Source organism: Homalodisca vitripennis, chromosome 3 (assembly GCF_021130785.1).
Source record: "Homalodisca vitripennis isolate AUS2020 chromosome 3, UT_GWSS_2.1, whole genome shotgun sequence".
Classification (NCBI taxonomy): domain Eukaryota; kingdom Metazoa; phylum Arthropoda; class Insecta; order Hemiptera; family Cicadellidae; genus Homalodisca; species Homalodisca vitripennis.
In genome coordinates this window covers 46,872,244-46,894,738 of record NC_060209.1, presented here as the reverse complement: position 1 = coordinate 46,894,738, position 22,495 = coordinate 46,872,244, and the positions used below count along the sequence as shown (strand labels likewise).

The 22,495-nt window shown below is 38.6% G+C and overlaps 1 protein-coding gene across 6 annotated transcripts in view; it reads left to right on the top strand.

The window, feature by feature from the left end:
* Positions 1 to 22,495, top strand: part of LOC124356859 (dachshund homolog 2) — a 209,661-nt gene that overhangs the window by 120,176 nt on the left and 66,990 nt on the right. For all 6 annotated transcript variants that reach the window (XM_046808129.1, XM_046808128.1, XM_046808127.1 and 3 more), the window contains 3 exons: positions 8,260 to 8,336; positions 9,283 to 9,429; positions 11,913 to 12,116. In XM_046808129.1, coding sequence (XP_046664085.1) covers positions 8,260 to 8,336; positions 9,283 to 9,429; positions 11,913 to 12,116 — 428 coding nt within the window. The remainder of the gene's footprint in view (positions 1 to 8,259; positions 8,337 to 9,282; positions 9,430 to 11,912; positions 12,117 to 22,495) is intronic.

The window sequence follows — 22,495 nt, the reverse complement described above, 5'->3', positions numbered from 1 at the left end:
AAATTGCAATGTGGTAATTTGTTGGCGATTCTTGTGTTACAAGATATATATTTTTCTATGTTAGGGTGCTCTTGATTTATATATATGTGTGTGTATATATATATATATATATATATATATATATATATATATATATATATATGTATAATCTAAAACTATGATATTTACTCATCCAAAAGAATACGTATTCGTTGAGCGACCTAGGTTTAAAGTGTAAGAGAGGCTATGCAAAAATTTCGGCCTGTAGAGAAAAATCCCATATCAGTGATACCAACTGTGACATACAAATATAACCAGCAGAACTGTCGGGGCAATGAGAGATTCGATTATTCCTCTTCTTCCTTATCGCTTGAGTAACCAGTGAATCTAGAGATAGTCTATACTTTTGTAACTTCGTCCATCCTATAAACTTTTTCCATTAATATACTTATTTCGTCACTTTTGTGTACGTTAAGTTGCTGCCTATGTAAAGAACTAATTACACAAATGTTGTCAACTGATTACACATTATAATCGCACATGAGAACCGGGAGACATCTTTCCAAAATGTGAGCGCAAATAGTTGATTAAACATGTGACTGAGTCAGTATTATAAAAATAATCTTTATATGTATACAACTTTCAGTATCTAAACAATATCGCAATAATAATAATACAGTACCACATTGTCTTTAGGAAGTGTATATGCTTAAAGCAGTCATACCGCTTCACACATTGGGTAGTGTATTTCTTCATGTGATAGAGTCTTACACAAGTACCAATTTATTTTTAACAGCTTCAACTGCAATTTAAAATACTTTTATGGACACCTCTTAAAATACTGAAGCAATGTTTGACATGTACTGTACTTTATTCACTGGGTTCCAAGATATTTCAAATTTTATGGCGATAAAAGCCTTTGGTGCCGGAAATCTTGGCGAATCCTTCTCCGCAGTCGTTAATTGCGACAAAGGCTTCAGTCTTCTCCGGGCTGCAATTTGTTTCAATTAATCTTGCAAGATTGCTCGACGTTTTAATTGCACGACACGCAGCAGTAATACGATACGTGTGTATTAATAATCATCACCCTCTCCCCCCTCACCGCCCCGCACCCTGACAGGGCGGCTCGGCTCCTTGCTCCGTTGTTGCGAATCGAAAACTCATAAGTAACCCGGACTGCAAAGCCGAGGAATTAGCGAACTTTGCTTCCCCCCACTCCCCCTCAAACAACCCTTCCGAAGATTGATATTTGATAATGTTCCGTGATTTGGTTTACTCGCTCTCAGCTCTTGGTTCTAGTCGCTTCCGGTACACCCGGCGTGGTCTCTGCGTCTCTCTAATTAGTACAATAATACATGAGTTGTATGCTCTTAATGTTCTCTTGAATATGAATTCTATGGGTTTTTGAAATTTGTGCCGTACGAAATCGATGTTTTTACCACAACAATAAAACGACATATATTCATAATGATGTCAATAAAATATTTCTTTAACACAATGTTGAAGGGAATACCTAAAAACTGCCTAAACATACAATAAAAATGAATAGTCTGCATAATATTTACAATAAAAATTGGTTAAATGTGGGACTTTTATTTGCTGATTCAATTTGGACATTCTATAATGCTGCATGGTAGCTAGTTAGTCTTGCATTCCAGCAGTAATTTTACCATACTATCACCACCGGGAAGTGTTCAAACAAAATTTATAAATCCACTTTCATTTTCTATGTAGAATGTTCATATCCAACTCATATTCCTTGAAATGCAAATTAATTAAATTCAATCCATATCTTTAAAAACTATGTCCACTAAAAATATATTATTAGTATCTGTTCTTATTTATTCATTTTAAAAAAAGGAGAAGGTATGCTAGGAAAAAATAGTCCACAAAAAGGCTTTAAAATAAACTTATAGGTTGGAACACATAACATGATAATGTTTCAACCTTCAGTACAAAATTAGCGTAAGTAAACCACGGATCGGGTGAGGAAAGTAAGGGCGTTAACCCTGAAAAATAAAAGCCCGAATGTAAACATAATTAGGATAATCACCTTATTACGAATGTTAAAAGGCATAAATAACATCATGATCCCCGGGGTGCGAGGAGAGGGAGGGTAGTTCTTGAAGAGAGTGAAAAGTAAAGCCGTCTGTACTTAGAGGGAATAACCCTTCCATTTCCGGCGTGCAAGGGTTGAGTAGAGTGCGACTGACAGAAGAGATGAAACGGTAACATCGTCTTGATATTTTCTATAATTTTGCAGTTTAATTAAATTTCAATTAGTAGCCTAAGAAGCGGGCAATTAGAGCCGTCTGGGGCATAATGTAATGGAGTGGAAATAACATAACCGGAGATTCATTACGGTTGCTAGGATATGTCAACCCTTCTCCCGACGCTCCCGAGATCAAATTGCAATCATAAGTGAACACTGATGAGTTGACGACAAGTCGGGGCGATCGGTAGCACTATGTGGCTCTACAGTGGTAGTGCGAGAGACCTTCCTGCCATTTACTTTGGGAGGAAATATTATTTTATTTTCATGAAATGTCCTGAGTAAGTGAATAAGTTTTAAAATGTGTGTTGACAGCTTGGGCTGATGAAAGCTAGAAGATGGCTAACAATGTGTACTTGTATTTAATTATAATACATTAGAAGAATAGTTCTTCAGCTTTATTATCCTCCTGATCGTCAATAATCCATTTATGACACATTCATTCTCAGAATCCATTTTGCGGTATTAACTGCAGATTCTGCGAGTCCATTTGAATATTTTGGGACTGCTTGTGTAATATCAAATCCAATGTTATCAAACAACTTCCTGTTACTCGCTACAAAGGAGACGACAGTTGTCAAATTTTCGATGGTAAGATGATCCAACTGTGAGAATACTATCATCAAAGAGGCAATTGTTATTCTTGAAGTTATCCCAAGGATTTTTCAACTTTGCAAAAACGTTGTGACGTAAACATTGTGCTTTCTTGGGCCTCATTATTTCAAGAATGATTACCATTGATATTGTGTTAAACAAATTTGGTCTTATCGTTTGGGGTACAAATAGATGAGCAATATTTCATGCTGTAGAGCAAGCGAATCAGAAATATGTATCGGAAGGTGGAAGTAAACTACTCTTTTCAATGAAGCATTTTGCTACAGGTCCAAATAATTTTATTCCAACATACTGAATTCGTTTTGCCCAAGTGTAAAGAGTATTATAAATTGAACTCTGTAGTCATGTAAAGTAGTAAAATGTGAAGGAACATATAGCGAGTCTGCTCCTAAAAGCCGGTAGAGAAACAAGAAGGAGGCAAAGTTGTTTTGCATGTCTGTTCCCCCAAGTCTTGATGGTCAAGTTTCAACCCTCGATTGCCCCAATCCCCAAGACACCCAGGCTTCCATGCTCACATTATCAAATCACAATACTGTTACCGCCCGACCCGCCTAATCCCATTACGTGTTTTACATTTCGTGCTCTATTACGTGGACGACTCAAATAACATCAAGGGGTGGCCAAGATGGACGATGATTATTCCTTGTTGACCAATAACATCTACGTTTTGGAATTTTTGATATTGAAGCTGTTGGAATATTTCCGTGATTTCAGTTGAAAAGGAACAATGCTGGTATTCTAAAATATATATTATTTAAATAAAATTAAGACAGGAAAATTATAAAAATGGGTGTTTGTCGTATAAACGCTGATTGACTATAAAAGATACAGGTAAAACAAACTATTGCACACTTAATTGGACACGATTCTCGTTATTAGCGTGGTCCATTTTCACGGACCAGAGAGTGTACTCGATCAGAACTCAACAGGTCTAGTTATTATTGCAATAAACAAAGCGAGGACGGCTCGAATCGCGTTTGGCGGTCTTTTAATTTCACGTCATCAAGATGTTCAAATGTGACGTTAATCGCGGCCAGCGTGGCCATTACAACAGTCGAATTAGTTTATGCTAATCATTATTCCCAATTAACATTCTGCCCGTTTATTGACAGTTCAGCGGGGGACAAATTGTGTCAGGACGTTCCAGACCACGATCGATAAACAAGTCCAGGGTGTTTTTACGATCTTAAATGTCTTCGGTAGAGGTGCGTTTTAACGTTAACAAGAACAAATAAGAAGTAACTCGGTGAACGTATAGAATCGTTAAACCAGAGAAAATAAAGTTTGAGAATTTAATGTCTCTCTTAAAGATGTGGTTTGTGAAATAAAAATATAATCAGTCAACTGTTAATGATGCATAAATAATTCTGAGGTACATTTTTTGTCTTACAAGATCAAGTTTATAGTTGTTTTAATATTCTTTCGTCAGATCTGGCGGTCTAAAATTGTTACTTGCGACGTATAAGAAATCGATAACTCGAAAACTGTACAAAATACCAAAGATTTGAAAATGTTATAACCACTTGAAAACCGATTTTTTTTCTAGCTCTTAAAATAATCGCAATGTGGATTTTGAAATGTGTGACCAGCCTGCATATTGGAACAAATATTTATATATAAACTTTGGAATTTGGGAATTTCGGTCTCTGGAAGCCATTTTCTGTGAAGATATGTTGACATTTTCCATAAGTGCTACAACATGGTTAATTTTTTGACAGGGCGATTTTGTATGCAAAATCTCCCTTAAAAGATTGTGTTCTGGTGAGCTGTACCAGGCTCCAGATGCCGTGTAAGTGTTTCTTTGTATCTTTGTGGCCCGGAGCCCGTGTCATTCGGCCCAGATTGAGGCTATTGTGTGTATTGTACGACTGGTACGTGCCTTCTGTCATATCAGCCTCAGTCTGAGGTAAGCTGTCGTCGCTGTCGTAATGGCCGTTTATCTCCCGTCCATACTTTCTACGAGATGACAGCTCACAAACATCTACACGTAACAGATGTCATAAATGCGGCCACTCTGTCACGGGGAATCGGGATGGAAGTTCTAGTCGTCATGTAATCGAAATTCTAATTTCTGCAGAGGATAATGCATTTCTGTTCTTGAATCGTCATCGTTCTGAATGCAGTGGTGCAATCAGTTTTCGGTTCTTGTAATTCAATTATCTTTACTAGTTTAATTAAGTTTGGTCACAGATACCATTTTTGACACACATTTTTTTACTATTCCACGAGAAGTGATAGGAATTTGAAGCCGAATGTTGGTACATCATAAATCAAGCCCAAAGAAAAAGAATGCATGATTACGATGCACACCTTTTACAGTATTTACATGTAAGACGATTAGAGGAGATCAAAGGTTTTTATTTATAAAAAAGTAATTTTCTTAAATTATATATAATAAACAGTTCCTTAAGTCATAAATTAACAAAACCCATCTTCAACAGTTTTTATTTGGTACTCATTATTAAATTGCATACCTTAAATGCTTGTAACTCATCGTAGATTGATAAAAAAATATTTTTGATTCTTCAGTTCACAGGAAAGTTTTATGAAGAACCTAGGAATACAAAAGCACTTTTCCAATCGACAATCGATTGAATCACTTTTAGAGGGAGAGAAGTAACAATAATTATTACGTAATAAACGGAGATATTTTGATTACACAACAATCCGTGTGTTCTGTCCATTTACTATCATAGTACACAAACATCTCTATATTTTTATATTATTATACTTGCAGTGTATAATGTATCACAATAATAAGATATTGATATTTTAATTTATTGTAAAATCCTATTAAGGTAGAAGCAAGGTTACGTCTTCACTTGAGATAATAAATGTCGAGCAAAGGACAAAAATTTTAACCCATTCCTTTTTACAACTGAAATTTAAGTTTGTTCAAACAAAGGGGCCAGCCCTCAACACGATCCGGGGCTAATTGTGGCAAAAAGTTGGAACGACCCTTTGAAACTTACAGTGGTAAAAAGTTCCGTTTCATCACGACAAAATTAAATTAAAAAGACATGGAGAGTCGAAGTCGAGGGAACCCACACTCCGCCGTATCGCGAGCGGCGGCATTACTTCACTTAACTCGCATCAGGTGGCGCGAGTCAAGAATAATATCTTAAGCCGGGCAATAAAAGCAGAAAGAAATTAGAATTATTCAAATAGTCGGGGGTGAACATGTGTTATAGCGGTGGCTGACGGAGGGTGCGGGAGGAGAGTCGTTAGGAAACACTGCTACCATTATAAGAAAAATAAGAGATTCACCATAATGAGGAAATGCTTTTAGCGAAGACATAATGTTCTTTCTTGTAATAAGAGAATTATCGCGCGCGCGGTCGACTTTCTTTAATGGGCGCCACCGGGATTTATTGTGTAATGGAAAAGTAAAACATGGATCGGGAAGTTTGCACTGCGGGAAACTGCGCCGTTCATTGCTCGGGTCGTGTCCGACTTATCTTTATTATCTGCGATGTCGTTTTCACTCAGCCCCGGGTCGATATGGTATTATTGCCACTCTTAATAATCGATTCCTACTTTACTTCCGTCGGATTTATCTTCCGCGCGATGGTTATAGAGAATGTTGAACCTTTCCCGAGGGAGTCGTGCTACGGCCTTGTCCAGATCACTTGATTCTCCTACATGCAGTAGTTGAACTTTATCTCCAGTCATATTGTTAAATCAATTTGAGCATTTTAAGTGCACTTTCTTTGTCTGGATTAGCTGCCTTTGCAGCAGTTCATAGAATACAATTACATAATTCGCAACTTTTGGTTCATTGCTTAAAACAAGTCAACCAATGATTCTTCCCGCATTGGCACATATTTTTAAATCCCTCTTGAACGGAATCAATTTCAATTGTAAAGAGTATTTTCTGAATTAGAATAAACTTGCAAATCCATAAATAAAGATGTTAGGTAAATATCATATTTCGTCATGCTTTATCATTCATATATTCCCTTGTGGTTTCTATTTTGCCGACTGCCGTATATTTCAATCCTCAGGAGTCAGTAGCTCGCTACTTGTTGAAACAAGAAGTTGAAAAAGTGCAAGTGTTTGGTGGAGCAGGAACAGGGAGGGTTACAAACGTAAATCAGCCCGGAGCCTGGGGGGTCGTACGCATCGCTGCGACGTTTATCTGCTAAAAGCCGCTCCGTGGTCTTCGTTTTGAGACCTCCAGTTTTTCATGGCAATAGGCTTTCTTTTTTAGAGATGAGAATTAACAATATATCTCACTTTGTCCTCTTTTTAACACGATGGTAGGTAAAATTTAAACTGTACAAATTTAAAATCGAAAAGTATTGGAATGTAATATCGAAAGAGAATTTAGAATAAAACGCGAGTAACAAATTTATGTTTACAATGTAAGATACTGCAACCATTACAACAAAGCACACCAGAGTTCATAATACACTGGGATTACTTATTGGAAACGGTATAGTTTTGTGTAACTATAATAAATATTGTTGGTAAAATAAATAATAATAGTAAAATAATTAATGTAGTAATTACCTTTTTCAAACAACTTGTTACAGTGATTAACCAATGCCAAGTGTTTACCAATTCTATATCGAATCTCAGGAAGGATTAATTTTATGCTTTTCAGCTTCACCAACAGGTCTTCCGCGTAATATTGATTAGAGGAAAACAAGATCTTCACAGTCAATTTTCCATCCTTATGTAGCTTACTCCGTTACCTCGGTACCCATCAAAGCATCCCACGGGATGTGAGTCCCGGTCCAGAAGGCGAAGAAACCCAATTTCCTCCCTCAGAAGTCCAAGCGATCCATTATAAGTTTGAGGCCAATAATTGGTCGCTACGTCCTCGTCCGTTGTTTATTAATTACCGCAAGATGCAAACTCCCCCAAGACCCCGATCCCGAACCCTTCGCCGGGCGGCTAAACTACTTAGCCGCGACTTACCCCATTGTCGTCCCTAATCACCGACCCTTTGTTTTATTTCCTGATACCCGGACTGAGCGCCTTCCATCATTGACGGATGATGAATCAGTCCGCGGACGAACACCTGTACATGTTTCATGTTGTTTCATGTACGGTTCTGTGTTGAAGCCACGATGAGCGTTTGGCACATCAACCCTGTTATCAGCTCTCGTACTATCACAGTTCACCGCAGTAGGAGCCATCACTCACCCCAGCTTATCTCGAACGATGTCATATACATTTGGCGTTTCACGCGTTATTGATTCTGTCCATATGTTTCAAAATCTGACGTGCAGTCTTTATTGTCGGATGACATTTTTAAGTGCGTTTACTCTGATACGCTTGCTGACACATGTTCGCCATTGTGCGATCCTAAATTGATTGCCCACAACGTAAATGTTTGCTTTGATTTTGACTGATGTTCACTGAACAATATCGCATTTTGTTTGCAGGTTAAGAGAAGAAAGAGGTGACACCGAGAGAGCCCTTGCGCTGGATCACAAAGTTCGAGACCTCAGTTTACACAATGGTAAGGGAAATGTTAACTTGACCGACAGTAGGCATAAACAAATCGGGCGATAGTTCTATTGACGTCCGAAAATGAATAAATCTCACTTGCACTTTCCTTAAATGAAATAAACGATCTAAATTTTGTTTCTTTCCTTATGAAAGTATTATAAGGCATTATGTACTCAGATTTTAGGGAGTACGTCTACACAACTGCAAGTCGGAGAGTCGTAACTGCATGTATATAGAAGTGAGCTGGATAAGTTAAATAAGTAAACAAATTAGTATGCTACTTTGGCTGGGTTTTGTATACGAATTCTCAACTCATAATCGGTTTAATATTCATAATTGTGGCAGTATGGGCTATTTGACATATAAAAGGTAGACACTAATAGGTATGACCATTGCTGAAAAAGTATGAACTACAATTTGCACGAAAATTCCAAACCTTTTACCAAATTATTGTTAATATCGCAATAGTGAGCGTAAAGAAAAAACTTATGGGAATATAAAGTTATTTCATAGTATTTATAAAATTTGCTTGTAAAAACTCTTGTTCGTAGGTGAAATCTGGAAAGTTAATTTAATTACTTGTAATCCCATGCACTTGACAATAAATAAACATAGGAATTTAATGCTCTCAGATGATGCACACTCGGTTCAAAAAGGAGCTTCCACATCCTACGTCTTTTCTTGGTATTTTTGTGTTCCTTAAAATTTATCAGCTGCTACGTTGGTTTTTTACTCACATTCTTAATTCAATTTAAATAAATAACAAACAAGCAAACAAACTTTGAACAAAGCAATACTTGCACACGAATGTTACTGGCTTTTGAGACGTAAGATTTGTAAATCCAGAAAGGATTGATCTTATCTAGCTAGACTTTCTAAAGGGAATCCATAAAAATCCCTACTTTTCATTACAAGTGTGACATTTAACAGTAACTGAGGAGGACTTTTATTTGCAGGGTCCTCGAACGGCCACAGTCCGGTCCTCAATCTTAGCAAGTCCGGTGCCGACCAATCCGGCAGCGAGGCTGGCCACACGGGACTGGAGGACGAGGACGAAGATGACAATGTCAGTGACGTCGATGAGGAGGACGACAAGGACCAAGGTAAGTTCGTTATCCTGAGGATTATAATTGCTTAAGTCTGAATTTACCCTTTTGATTGGACACCCCAGTTTTTCGTGATTTATTATAATTGATCGCAAGGAGGCTTATAGAACGAACAAATAACTAAAAGATTTCATTCAAACTAAAATTTGTAATTTTTGTGTCGGGAAATTTCATTTCAGCTTAAGTGCTGTCTCCTTTGTCGGAAGATGTGTTCAAAGCTACATTGACTGTTACAGTAAAAGTAGATGCTATACTATATACTATTGCTATAAGTGTTCAAAGTTTTCTTAAAGGCGAATATGTCCTTCGTTAAAGTAACTATCGTGTAGGGGACACGCTAACTCGAATGAAGACACAGATAAAGTTGAAAAATGTTGCCTATGGCCGTTATGTTTTTGAAGACAGTAGAATCTGTTATATGGTGTATGTACAGCACAGACACTCGTATTTGCAAGGAAAAGTTGCAAAGATGAGCAAAAAGCACCGAGACAGGTTGTTCCCATGGCGGCCTAACGTGTAACGGCTGGGAATAGTTCTAATTGCGATCGGTGGTGAGCTATGGGCACGCACCCCCTAGTTTACGATTATTCCGATACGTAGAGACAGCGTTATGTATGGGCTAATGGGCCGGGCCGCCGACGCTGGCGTGTACTTCGATGACTTGACTGCACGGCAGTCTGGCCTACCTCCGGCCTGTGAAATCCTGTTGGCCAACACCTTGTAATTAACCACGGCTCAGCTTCTCATTGATACTGAATATTTGTAAAGTTGCCTACCTTTATCCCCCACTCTCAAACTTTTACTCTTGAAACCCTATCTGAAAATTTTAATCGTAGCTTGTGAACTGATAATTATTAAACAACATTTGGGCCAGCACTTGAAATTAATGTCTCACATGTGGTTTTGGCTGAAATAGAAAGATACGAATGGGTTGACGATGCAAAATCAACGTCTACTACAGAGATTACTCACTAGGTGACGGACCGCTCTTCGCACACAATTACGTATTGTAACAGTGGAGTAATGATGATTTTATTATTTCATTCGTAAATACATAATTTGAACATCTTCCCTTGTGAGGAAGACGCGGGCCGTAAAAGTGGCCGTATGCAACGGACAGCAATAACTTGAGAAAAATACGAGTTGCATAAAGATGAGACTGAACACCTGCATTCCGCCGAAACAAGTGAAATGAGGTTTTGAAATACTCCTGCAGTAAAGTCCAGGAGTCGGCAAAGCCAATTCTCTGCGGTTAAGTCAGGAGTTGACAAGAGCAATAATTCCCAAAGCGATTTCCTCTGAACTCACCATTTTTTTATATTATGGTGACGTTAATTTTCGCCCACTCTCATTCATGGTCTCTATAGGACGTTTCTGTGCCCAATTTATATTGTTATATTACCAAACCAAGTATCTACTTCCAATATGATCAAACACAAATATTTTTGCATAACTGTTTTTGTCACACGAAATTCACATCCATTGAATACGACTATATTTAAAGGTGATATGTCGACACAATTAACCATCTTTTTATGATATTCTCGACTGGATGTTACCGTTTACGCTTCAGATTGAGTGGTTACAAATTAACGTTTGTCTGAATGGATACAACCGGCACAAGTAGATTCTAACTGAGCCAGATATCCTTGGTAAACCGGTTCCGTGCCATCTGAGAAGCGATTAAAGAGAACTTGCAGAATAATAGTATACAAAAATCACGATCTCACGGTGTATTGGCAGCGCAAGTGCTTTATTGGCTATGAACACGTGAGCGCTGCTGCGGTCTGTGTCTGCTGCTCACTCTGCTGCCTCTGCCTCTACCTCGCTTCCTCCCGATTATTGGGCTTAGTTCGTCTCGCCTTTAAAACCTCTTGTCTGTTGATGAACCACAGTAAACGTGATTCAACGCACGCACCTTCTCCTTGTTATATCATTTCAGCTGTAATACGACTAATATATTTACACAATTATATATCATAAGCTTGAGTATTGTTGTTGTGCTCCTATAAGTCTATATTGTTTGTAAATATAGAGTTTTTTTTAAATTACAGTTACGAATAATAGTTTTACATTATCCAAATAAGATGAATATGAATTATACCTAACTATTTATTATGGTAATGATGAAAATTGATTGACAACTACAAATTGAATGTATAGGTTTACATGGCTTGAACTTAAAAAATTGTTGGCTTCATTAATGACAGCCTTTGTATCACCCTGTTGCCCATTATATCTTGCCATTTAACTTCTGATAGTAGTCCAGTTATGATGGTTAAGGCTTAAGTTAAATTAACAATACGTGTTAAGCTTTACACCTCAGCGAAAATTTCTTAAAAGTTATTCAATAACCAATATTGTATTCATACCAATAACTGATTTATGTATCCATTTCTTTAAAGTTCTTTTGTCTTATAGCGTTTTACCTTGCAATTGCCACTCTACATACAGCTTCCTAACAGTCAGTAATGTTCCAGATCTGAGCGACGCCGCGGAAGCAGGGGTGGGTGGCGTCTCTCCCCACGCCATCAACTACTCGACGCTCAGCGCCTCGACGCCTACCCAAGGCCCGGACCCCGCCCTCTCCAGCACCGAGACTCTGCTGAGAAACATCCAAGGGCTGCTCAAGGTCGCGGCGGACAACGCTCGTCAACAGGAACGCCAGATCAACTACGAGAAAGGTAGGACTTTAACACGTTCATGCGATAGAGTGATTTTAGATCATCTTGAAACACTTCAAGGCTCCCAGATTTGTGTCGCCACAACGTGGTTTACATGTACTGCCAGCGAAACACGAAAGCGGAGGTGGAACTCTGTGCTCGCTTGTTCCCGCACGACAACGACATATATAGACTCATTTGCATTTACCGGCGGCCGAGGAGTTAATTGTAAATGTGCAGATAAGCCGGCGATATGTTGTCGACATTATAAAATATATTAACAATAACACTAACTAACCGGTAAGTGAGCATTACTAAATTGTGTCGGGCGACACGATCAAGTAGGTCGTGCGGAGAGAACAAGAAGAAGAAGACCGCGATGGGGATCAGGGCAGCAGCCGCACACGGCGATCGCAATCAGCGCGCCCCAGCGGCCACGAGCACAACTACGCTATCAGCTGATCGGAATACCAAATGATCCGAACACTGCGGACTTGATAACGGCCAGATAACAATGGCTCGCGAGCTTACAAATCTATTATGGTAGCAGTTAAACGTAATGTGCTACTTCTGCACCTGTCCAGTCGGTACGATACCATCGCCCACAACCGCCCAGCACTCGCCGTGTCTTTATTAGCAGCCCTTCTCGCAGTTAGATCATGCGAGTTAAGCGAAAACTGAACAATCAAAATGCAATGTCGTATTCGTGTCCAGCAAGAATTCGAATTCCAGAATGTAACGAGGTCAATAAATTCTGCTTCTTAACGCACTGATTATCAGTTCCTTTTTGGGTACCAAATTCCTTGGATTCTATCTGACCATCTCCGGCTTAATTGAGATGCTTTTGCTATATATAGATATGCCTAAATATATTGTGCGGTCGTTCTTCTAAGATACAATTTGGGCAAGAGGTTACAAACGAAACCTCTTTTGTTATGTGCCAGCTTTTTGAAATCATTTTGAATCCTCGCGGTAGTCAGTATTACCTGTAGTTATGCAGTATATTTCGAAATATGGTCTTCGAGTCTTGAGTATGTATGGAAAGAATTTCCTCTAAATCGTGATTGCTAAGGGCTAACAAAATCAATGAAGTCCATGAAGGCAGTTTCTACATCACGGCCGGATTGGAAATCACTGTACTCGTTGTCGGAGAGGAATTATCGAGCGACACTTGGGCGGTCGATACATGTCGGTTTGTCAGATGCCAGAACAAAAAGGCATAGAAGGAAACATCTGTTTAAGATTCAGCAAGATTACTGCGCATGTACGCAAGGCGCGGCCGGTGTGTATGTACAGACAGGCCGTGTGAGGTCCGACCAGCGGGTCGTCTGCGCGCTTCCTCGGTCCCGTCGCCAACGCCTCATGTATCCGTTGTCGAATCGATAATTAGATTTGGTAGCGGTAATGGAAGCTTCGAGTAAACACGAAGGTGAAACCGAATAGGAAGCCCACCCGGTACAGAAGAGAATATTATTTCAATTTCCGTGGTTTTGCAACCGGTACAAACAGAACGGGACGAGTTGACCCACGCCGATGCCGTCGGTTCGACCGTCTCGAAATCATTAATATTGACACGATGTTTCGTTGCAGAGCAATTTAAATACTCGAGAGCAATTTGAAACAAAACTAATCCAGATTGAAAGGCTGTTATCGCTTAATCGTCTGCGAGCGTCACGACTGGCGGTGAGCGGAGCGAGTGAGAAGTAAAAACGTCGAGAACACTGGGGCACGTAGCGCACATTAAGTGTTTAAAATAATCTCCATCACCATTCAGCCAGTAATTGTGGCATTCGAATAAACGGCGGGTTCTCGAGGAAACCAGTGTAATTTCAGGTGGGAGTGACCGTTTAATTTCGAGATCACTGTTGAGAGGGGGTGGGCAGTGGGATGAACAATGGGACTCGGAATCGAAACTGAATTATCGCCGAGGTAACAATTGGGACGTGAGGGTCCGGTCCGTGCCTCGCCGACGCTGGCGACCGCGCGTTTGTTTGGTTTGGTAATTTGATTAAAGACGTCGAGATACGCCTCCAAGTTAAATTGACAGCGGCCATTTATATTCGGATTAATGAGAATACCAGTTCTGTGATTGTTTCGTTAATTGCCCGCGATAAGAGGTGATTAAGTGGTGTGGGGCAAAGCTTCTCTGCAAACGAGTTCTTCAGTGCATGTTGAGTCATACCAATATTTCATTCAAGGCTCGTTTCATGCAAATACTTCGGACTTATGGTGTTATTGAGATTTTTAATTTTCAATCTTAACATACAATAACGAATACGTAATTTTAAAAACATCTATCTGTTGTATCGGTTTAAATCAACAATTAAAACAGTCACAATTTTGAAAATGTATGTATTAAGTTTTTATGTTAGAGATAAATATAGACATGTTGGTGACTAATAACGTTAAATGTTTGCAAAATATATACTATATTTCATGTTTGTGTACTCATAAACAAGGCTATGTTAATCATAAAAACTACAATAAAATATCTAGTAACAAGTCTCAAACATCAATGTATGGACTATTAACCATAAATATACAACATTGGGCATTGATGATTGTTTATTTTAACCGTAGATTTATTTAAATTCTTGATTAGAAATTTATTGTAAAGAAATGGGATTAGGTTTGTTGTTATATAAAGTAGACTTTTAGGTGAACTAATAGAGAGAACTTCATTCCTTTCTCTTTGTAATTTCAACTCCCTTGGGTACTTTTATCAATCCTTGATTTATTATAAGTAATTCAGGTTTAGTTTTAACAAAAATAGTCCAATGTGACTAATATAACGTACAATGTTATTAAGAGTTTACGGATGATATTTATAAGAGGATAATCTTTATTCTCGATTGTTAGTTCGACAAAAAGACCGTTTGATGTTTCCCTTGTTAAGAGGCTCTAAAACGAAATATAGACCAAATTCAATTGTCACCCCTAAAATATTGACTTAGTATGGTAACAAAACTATTCGTGTTAAATAAACACATTCAATGTTTTGTGTTACACACATTTTTAATTATTTTGATAAAAGTAAGAATTAACATTATTCAACTAAAATATGGAAGTGACTAGGTTTGTCGTTATGGGTTTTCATGACCTCAGAGAATACAGACTTGTTTTTTTAATTTTGCTGATGAGCGGTCGTATTGAATAACAATTTTTCCATAGAGTTAAAATTATTGGTGTCCTCCACAGATCAGAAAGTGACGTTGGTGTGAGAACTATACCGAGTGTACGGTCGTTGGATGTTAGCGTTTGTCGACTCTCCAAAACAAAAGAACTCGTTAGAAAGTGGTTTTCGAGTCGCGGAGGCGATAAAATAGAAGGTTCCCATAATCGGGAAATAAAATGTTGGAGGTCACTTATCGCTATTATTGGGCGAGTAAGGCACAGGATCCATAATCAATAAAACAGCTGGGCAGAGGCAGACGGGGGGCAGTTGTCTGTCCAAATTGGAACGGCTAGGGGGCGGGGCCACCACTTACAATGGGACTGCTAAGTATAGAGTGCGGCGCAACAAATTATTACAATCAACTTAAAACGTGATGCCAACATACGAAATGAAACGGTTTACCAAATACCCGGCAATTTGGAGCGGTCGGTGGGAATAGCTTGTCCGTGTATCATTGCGTACGTGTGCCCTAGCCGGGCTTCGGCATAGCTTCCCACACTTGACCTATCTGTGTGCTTCACCTATCCCACCACTTGGTCTCTGTGGCTTGTGCTTGAGTAGCTTGTCCGTGTATCATTGCGTACGTGTGCCCTAGCCGGGCTTCGGCATAGCTTCCCAAATTTGACCTATGTGTGTGGTTCACATATCCCACCACTTCGTCTCTGTGGCTTGTGCTTGAGTAGCTTGTCCGTGTACGTAGCATTGCGTACGTGTACCACTCCGGGGCCGGGCTTCGGCATAGCTTCCCACATTTGACCTATGTGTGTGGTTCACCTATCACACCACTTCGTCTCTGTTGCTTGTGCTTGAGTAGCTTGTCCGTGTACCATTGCGTACGTGTACTCTAGCCGGGGGCTTCGGCATAGCTTCCCACATTTGACCTATGTGTGTGGTTCACCTATCCCACCACTTCGTCTCTGTGGCTTGTGCTTGAGTAGCTTGTCCGTGTACCATTGCGTACGTGTACTCTAGCCGGGCTTCGGCATAGCTTCCCACATTTGACCTATGTGTGTGGTTCACCTATCCCACCACTTCGTCTCTGTGGCTTGTGCTTGAGTAGCTAGCTTGTCCGTGTATCATTGCGTACGTGTGCCCTAGCCGGGCTTCGGCATAGGTTCCCACACTTGACCTGTCTGTGGCTCCTTTTGGATACGTATTTAAAGTTGTGCTTGAGTAATGAGATTTGATATGTACCTTTTCCTAAAATAAAGTGATAAAGTGATTGCAAACGTGCAATCAGTAACTTAAGGTTTTAAGAACATAATGTTCAAGTCATACAGATTGAGATGAAAGTTTAAATACAAGTCTTCATTTTTGCACATCTTAATCTAGAGAGGTTCTTTAACTATTATATCTTCATTGTTTGCTGAAATGTTTATACTAAACCAGCATAACATTTGGTATAAAATTTCAAGCTAAAATTACGTAAACTTATCCTCGTAGTTTACGTGGAGTAATCCGTAACGTTTTACTACGGGTTTAGAAACAGAATAGGTATGTTTGGATAGTAACAGTTAACGAGGTATTAGGTTAACGAATATCTAAATCACATTGTGAATTTCCACGTAATCAATTCTTAAATGAATTATTCATTGGACATGCACTTTCATAAATCTCTAAATTAAAATTATATCCTATTTTAAAGACCACTGAAATGTCAAACTTCTGATCGTAATCTTTGGTTAGATAATTTACGTTTAACATTTTAATTGCGGGAGAAAGTGATAAATTAGGATCAACGACCTAGGTGAGATGAAGGATTTTCACATGAGGCTCGAGATAGAAAAAGAAACACGGCCATTCATGTTGAATGTGGTATTCAATGTACTTTAGTCTCAGAAATTATTATCAACCTTAGAAGTACTAAAAGTTTCACATGAGTTTTTAGAGTGTTAAAGGTAATTATGTCATTGAATAGATACAAGAACACAATGGCGGTGATATATTAATGTGTTGTGTTTTACATAATCGAGTAATCAGCGCAAGTTTTCATATTCTTAAATTATTTATCTTCGCTGTAAGATATTTGTGTCCAATACCAATAGATCCATGGAGCCCAAAACACAGTTACCTTTACCATTCAATCAATCATTTCAGTACTTCAAAAAGAAAATAATTATACGTTTAAAATCATTCATAGCTGCAGTTTAGGAAATAAAAGGTAAACTGCCTTTTCATTTGTTGTCTCCTAGTTAACCAACTCATATAAGACCATTCAGAAAGGAAATATAAGCAAAACATGAAATCAATAGATACAAATGATTTAAAGCCAATAGTTTAATTTTTATTAACTTTCGTTTTAACCCGCAAACCTTGTTAAACATTAAATCTTTAACGTCCTATTTTGTTCGTAGTATTATGGGAATATTTATTTTCAAAGACACGATTCATAAAAAACGTAATGCTTTTTAGTTTTTCTGTTTAATGGTATGTTCTTTGTGTAATTAAGCGTATTAATCACAACTGTAAAATCAAACATCTCCCATAATTCTACGATTACGTCCAGATTAAATATGAGGGTGACATTTGGATGACAATAAAATGTCCGAGAATTTTTGATTAATATTTGGATGCCAATCCACAAGAATGTCCGAGAATGTTTGATTAATATCGAAACTGTCACTAAATCAACGTAATCCGAACACTATTTGTATTAAATGAATTGAATCTCAAATTGAGTTGCAGATACCTTAGTTTCCATTTTGATTAATTATCGACACTGTCACTTCATAAAAACGTCCTGTATCTGGTGGCCTTTGGTAGTATGACACAGACACTATAAAAATCACTAATCCCGAGCAATATACTTGAATAGTTTACTTTCAAGGTGTGTTAGAACTAATGTTGGAAGGAAATAAACTTCAAGGAGGAACACGAAGATGCTGTACCTCAGGACAACGTACCGTACAGATTGTACTTAGTATCCTGCACGTCCTGGCTGCCAGAGGCCGCACCCCCTTCCACCACACACTTTGTCCGATTCTATTATTTATTTACCCATCTCCGCCCATGGGCCGAGAGTTTGACCCCGACAATCGTTAAAGTAGCCAATCCCGGCGCCCATATTTAATTACCGACTCGAATACTACCCGCTATAAATTTCCAGGGAACGTCTGGATCTCGTCTTTCAGCGTGGAGGGATTTGCATACATTTCTTGTAAATCAGTCGTCTACTGGAAGTTATCTTCTTTGCGTGGCGCGCCAACTCTGCAGTATTATGTAAGGCTCTGCTATTATTTTTGAAGTCTTCGGATTTATATCTCTGTTTGGGACGGACGAGGTGCCGACCTCTCGTATCGGCAGGTGTACACGTGACTCATCCTGCGCCATTGTTCAAATCATCGCATTTTTCCATCAAATAAACATTTTCTACAAGTCTTTTGCATTATATACAAAAATAATTTTCTAGCCTTTTCACTTTATGGCAAAATTGTAATCTTTGCGTACAAACATTGTACGAAATTGTCAATACTTCAAATTAATATTATTCAAAAGAACCAGTTAAAACCATAGATAGAAGAGGCCACAATAAGGATTGTTGTATAACAAGGTCTAAAAAATACAGTGTTAATTTAGTACAGAACACTATTAGCTAACGAGGTGTGATCTTACTGGAGCTTTGATTATATCCCTCCCACTCTTTCCCCGCCTGATTTTATGATCACCATACTGTTGGTTTTAACGTGTATAGACTCAAAATAAGGGGATTTTTTATTTCATTGGAATATTAATACAGAAAAGTATGCTTCTAAACTAAAAAAAGAGCCGACCTAAGATGTATTCCTACCCCAATTTATGAATTAATGTATCTTAGCAAGAGGGTTTTTGTAAGGTATATTTGTTTTTATTCAGTCTCAATAAAGGATTAGTCTGTAGTTTTTTTGGGAACCCAAGTTTTATTTTATGGGATTGCATCTTTACTACTAAAAACTACCATATTACAATTTATTACGGGAGTTGTTGATTCCTAATACATTTTAATCCTTAATTAAGTTTATATGTGTTAGAAGGAAAATTTATCTCATTTTCCTTCAAATACTTATCGTTTAGTTTTTCATTCATAATAGCGAAATTTCTGAAGAACAGGAGAACAGTGATAAATGCACTTTCTTGCTACAATGACGTTCGTTCACCAATCGCTTGAGTGAGGAGAGCAAATAAAAGTACAGAGCGACTGTTTATGCAACAATGGCCCAACAAATAGAGGAGATAGCAGTGTTTATGTCGGTGGGTACAGATCGCACACGAAGGGCTTATCGTGGCGACGCAGCCAACTCATCCGAACACAAGATTCACATTTGCGCCACACACCAGCCGCGCCATAAACTCGCCGCTTTACCCGCCAGCGCGCGTGTGCCATGTCCGCGCCTGCGCCGTGTTGTCCGATACCCGGCCCGCTTTGTCCTGTCACTTCCCCGATTTCACTTTCGAACGTGGAATGTAAGGAAGATCTATATGACCCTATGTTAGGAGATTTGTGAACGAGTACGTATGATATTCTTTTGATTCTTTTCATCCCCTAATGCTATTTGTACTCGCACATAAAACAGGTCACATTTGTTATTGAACATGCAATTCAAGGATCAAGCGACCTTGTTCAACATAACATAACTTTAGTAGATAAATAGTATGTGTAATGTTTTTTACCACTCATATAACAAGAAATTATGGACGATAGACTGATTTTGCATGCGCATCTATATTTTGTTCTGGCTTTTAGACCAATAGCAAGAATAGGAAAACATCCAGTGTTCTGGAGAGTTTGTAGTGTGATTACACTGTCTTGATAACAAATCTAAGAACATGAAAAAGTAATCAGACTGTCCGGGAACTTAATACAAAGACGGAGTTTCTATATGCCAGAATTACAAAAACCAATTAATGCTAACCACGAAAATTACCACAAATTGGTCTGAGACGACCTTCAGAGACTGGAGCAAAGTCAGCTGACTCTCGTGGGTGACAAGAACGACTCCGTAGGCTGTTACTTTACTATCACCCTGCACTGCTTGTAAGTGTCCCCGAGTAATCAGCTACAATACTCGGACTGTGACACAATGGTGTAGTACTGGTACTATCGCAGACTGCGACAATGGTGCATTAATCTGTACGGTGTACCGCGGCCCTGACCTGGGGATGCAGTATTTATTGGGGCCCCGCAACATGAGCTTCGGCCCGTGTTAATGTCCGATCACTGTCGAACATGCCCGCCCGGCCTGGTCTGATAAACTAGGTACGGCCCAGGTCCATTCAGCGGTCTCCCCTAGCTCTGCGTCCATTCACACTCGAGAGGTCGCTGAAATTGCATTCAATCCAAGGCGAATAGAAATACAAATTAAATATAGGCTATTCTAGATGTTGTAATTCTTTATTAGCAAAATGGGGGTTTTAATTTTCAGTAATAAGGTTTAGAGGCTCTTGCACACGTAAATCGAATTCCTGTTATCTTAGGAGACGAGATCGCAACACGAGGACAAAAAGTCGATGCTTTATGCCTCAACTTTGAACTTTTTAGGAAGAGCATGGAATAAGATGGCCGCCAGAACTGTTTGCAGGGACTCTGGGTCATCAAATAACCCGTTTGGTTCTCTGTAGAATTCGGATCACTTAAAAATTAGTCAATTTTGTACTAAAGCCATCTTGTTCATTTACTGTCATGTTTGTACATGTTTGTATCCATAAGCAAACATATTTCTGTTTGTAGAAATACGGGACAGAATTTGAGACTGTTACTGTATTGAAGATCTACGTAAAGCACAGAGATTCTTGTGATACAGTAAATACATTTTAGTGTCATACCAGTGTTAGAAAACTAACAAAAGAAAGAGTTACATGTTTTCAAACCATACTTGATGTTAATTTTGCACAATTATGATCAATTTAAGACAGTTCATCTTTTAAATTTAATCTAGTTCTTTTTCTAAAACCTGTATCAAAATCAAATGCAATATTCTTTAAAGCATGAATTATATATTGGTAACCATAATTTATTTGGCATAACTGACAGAATTGAAACAATCTCCAGTGTAAGAGTGAGTCACTAAGCCTGCTTAATGTTGAAATAACGGTTTCAAGGAGAATTTAAAATTGTAATCGTTCCTCATTGCTCCCGACCTAAGCGGCTGTAAGAAGTAAAGGTCACCGCGCATGATCTGAATAATGCAAATGACTCGTAATGGAGTTCAAAATGCCATAAATTGGCGGGCGCAAATGTCACCATTGCCTTGCAATCACGTATGCGCGGTGACAGTCGTGTAGGCGCGACTATGTCTGGAATGCGCTTCGTCCTTCGTAGAAAGTGTTCCGTCGTGATTCGGTGGTCCATAGCCTTTATATTGGCAGGCTGACACTTCTAGTTGAATTATAAAATTAAATAGATATAAACGTGAAGCAGATGTCTAGCTTACGCGAGGAAGAGTAAGTGTCGCCTGAGTTATCCACCCACACCACTTAAACGTTATTGGATTACTAGATGATAAAAAATATAAATTATCTAAAGAAACTGTTATTGTTATGAACGAGTAGTATAATCTCATGCACATATAATTGCAACAGCCACTACTTCTAAAAATTATTTAAATTAAAAAACTATGCCTAACCCAACTTTAAATCAATTAAAACTTTCAATAAATAATCAATTATATGGGCTTTATTAGTATGAGAGGAAATAATAAAACTCCAAAAATATAAAAAGGTTTTATTAATGTTAAATGGTTTGGGTGTTGGTAAACAAATGAATATAACCTAACGAAAATAAATATATGTAGACAGTAAAAGCCAATTAAGTAACACGGAATTAGTGAAAACCTAATTAAATTGAACAATATGAAGACTTGTCAGGAGCATTAAACATGGAAGTAATCAAAGATGTTTTAAATATTATCTTTTCTACTTCAAGACATGATCTCCTCGCTTATTTTTGAATGTTGCTAAACCGAATAATTTCTAGTAAGAAAGTCGATGTTTTGAGGAATCAATATCGTGAGTATCGATAGTCCGTGGTGGGGCGGCGGCGCGGCGGGCGGGGGCAGGTCAGTCAGTGGTGGCTCGGGCCCCGGGGGCGGCAGCAGTTACAGCGTCACTCAACACAGCGCCGGGGGAGTCAGAGCCGAGACAATTAGGTTATAAATAACGCACACACATTCCCACAAATTGTGGTTATAAAATATCCCGTTGAAATTATCAATATGACTCCATAGAGTGCCGGAGAGACGTGTAATTTCTG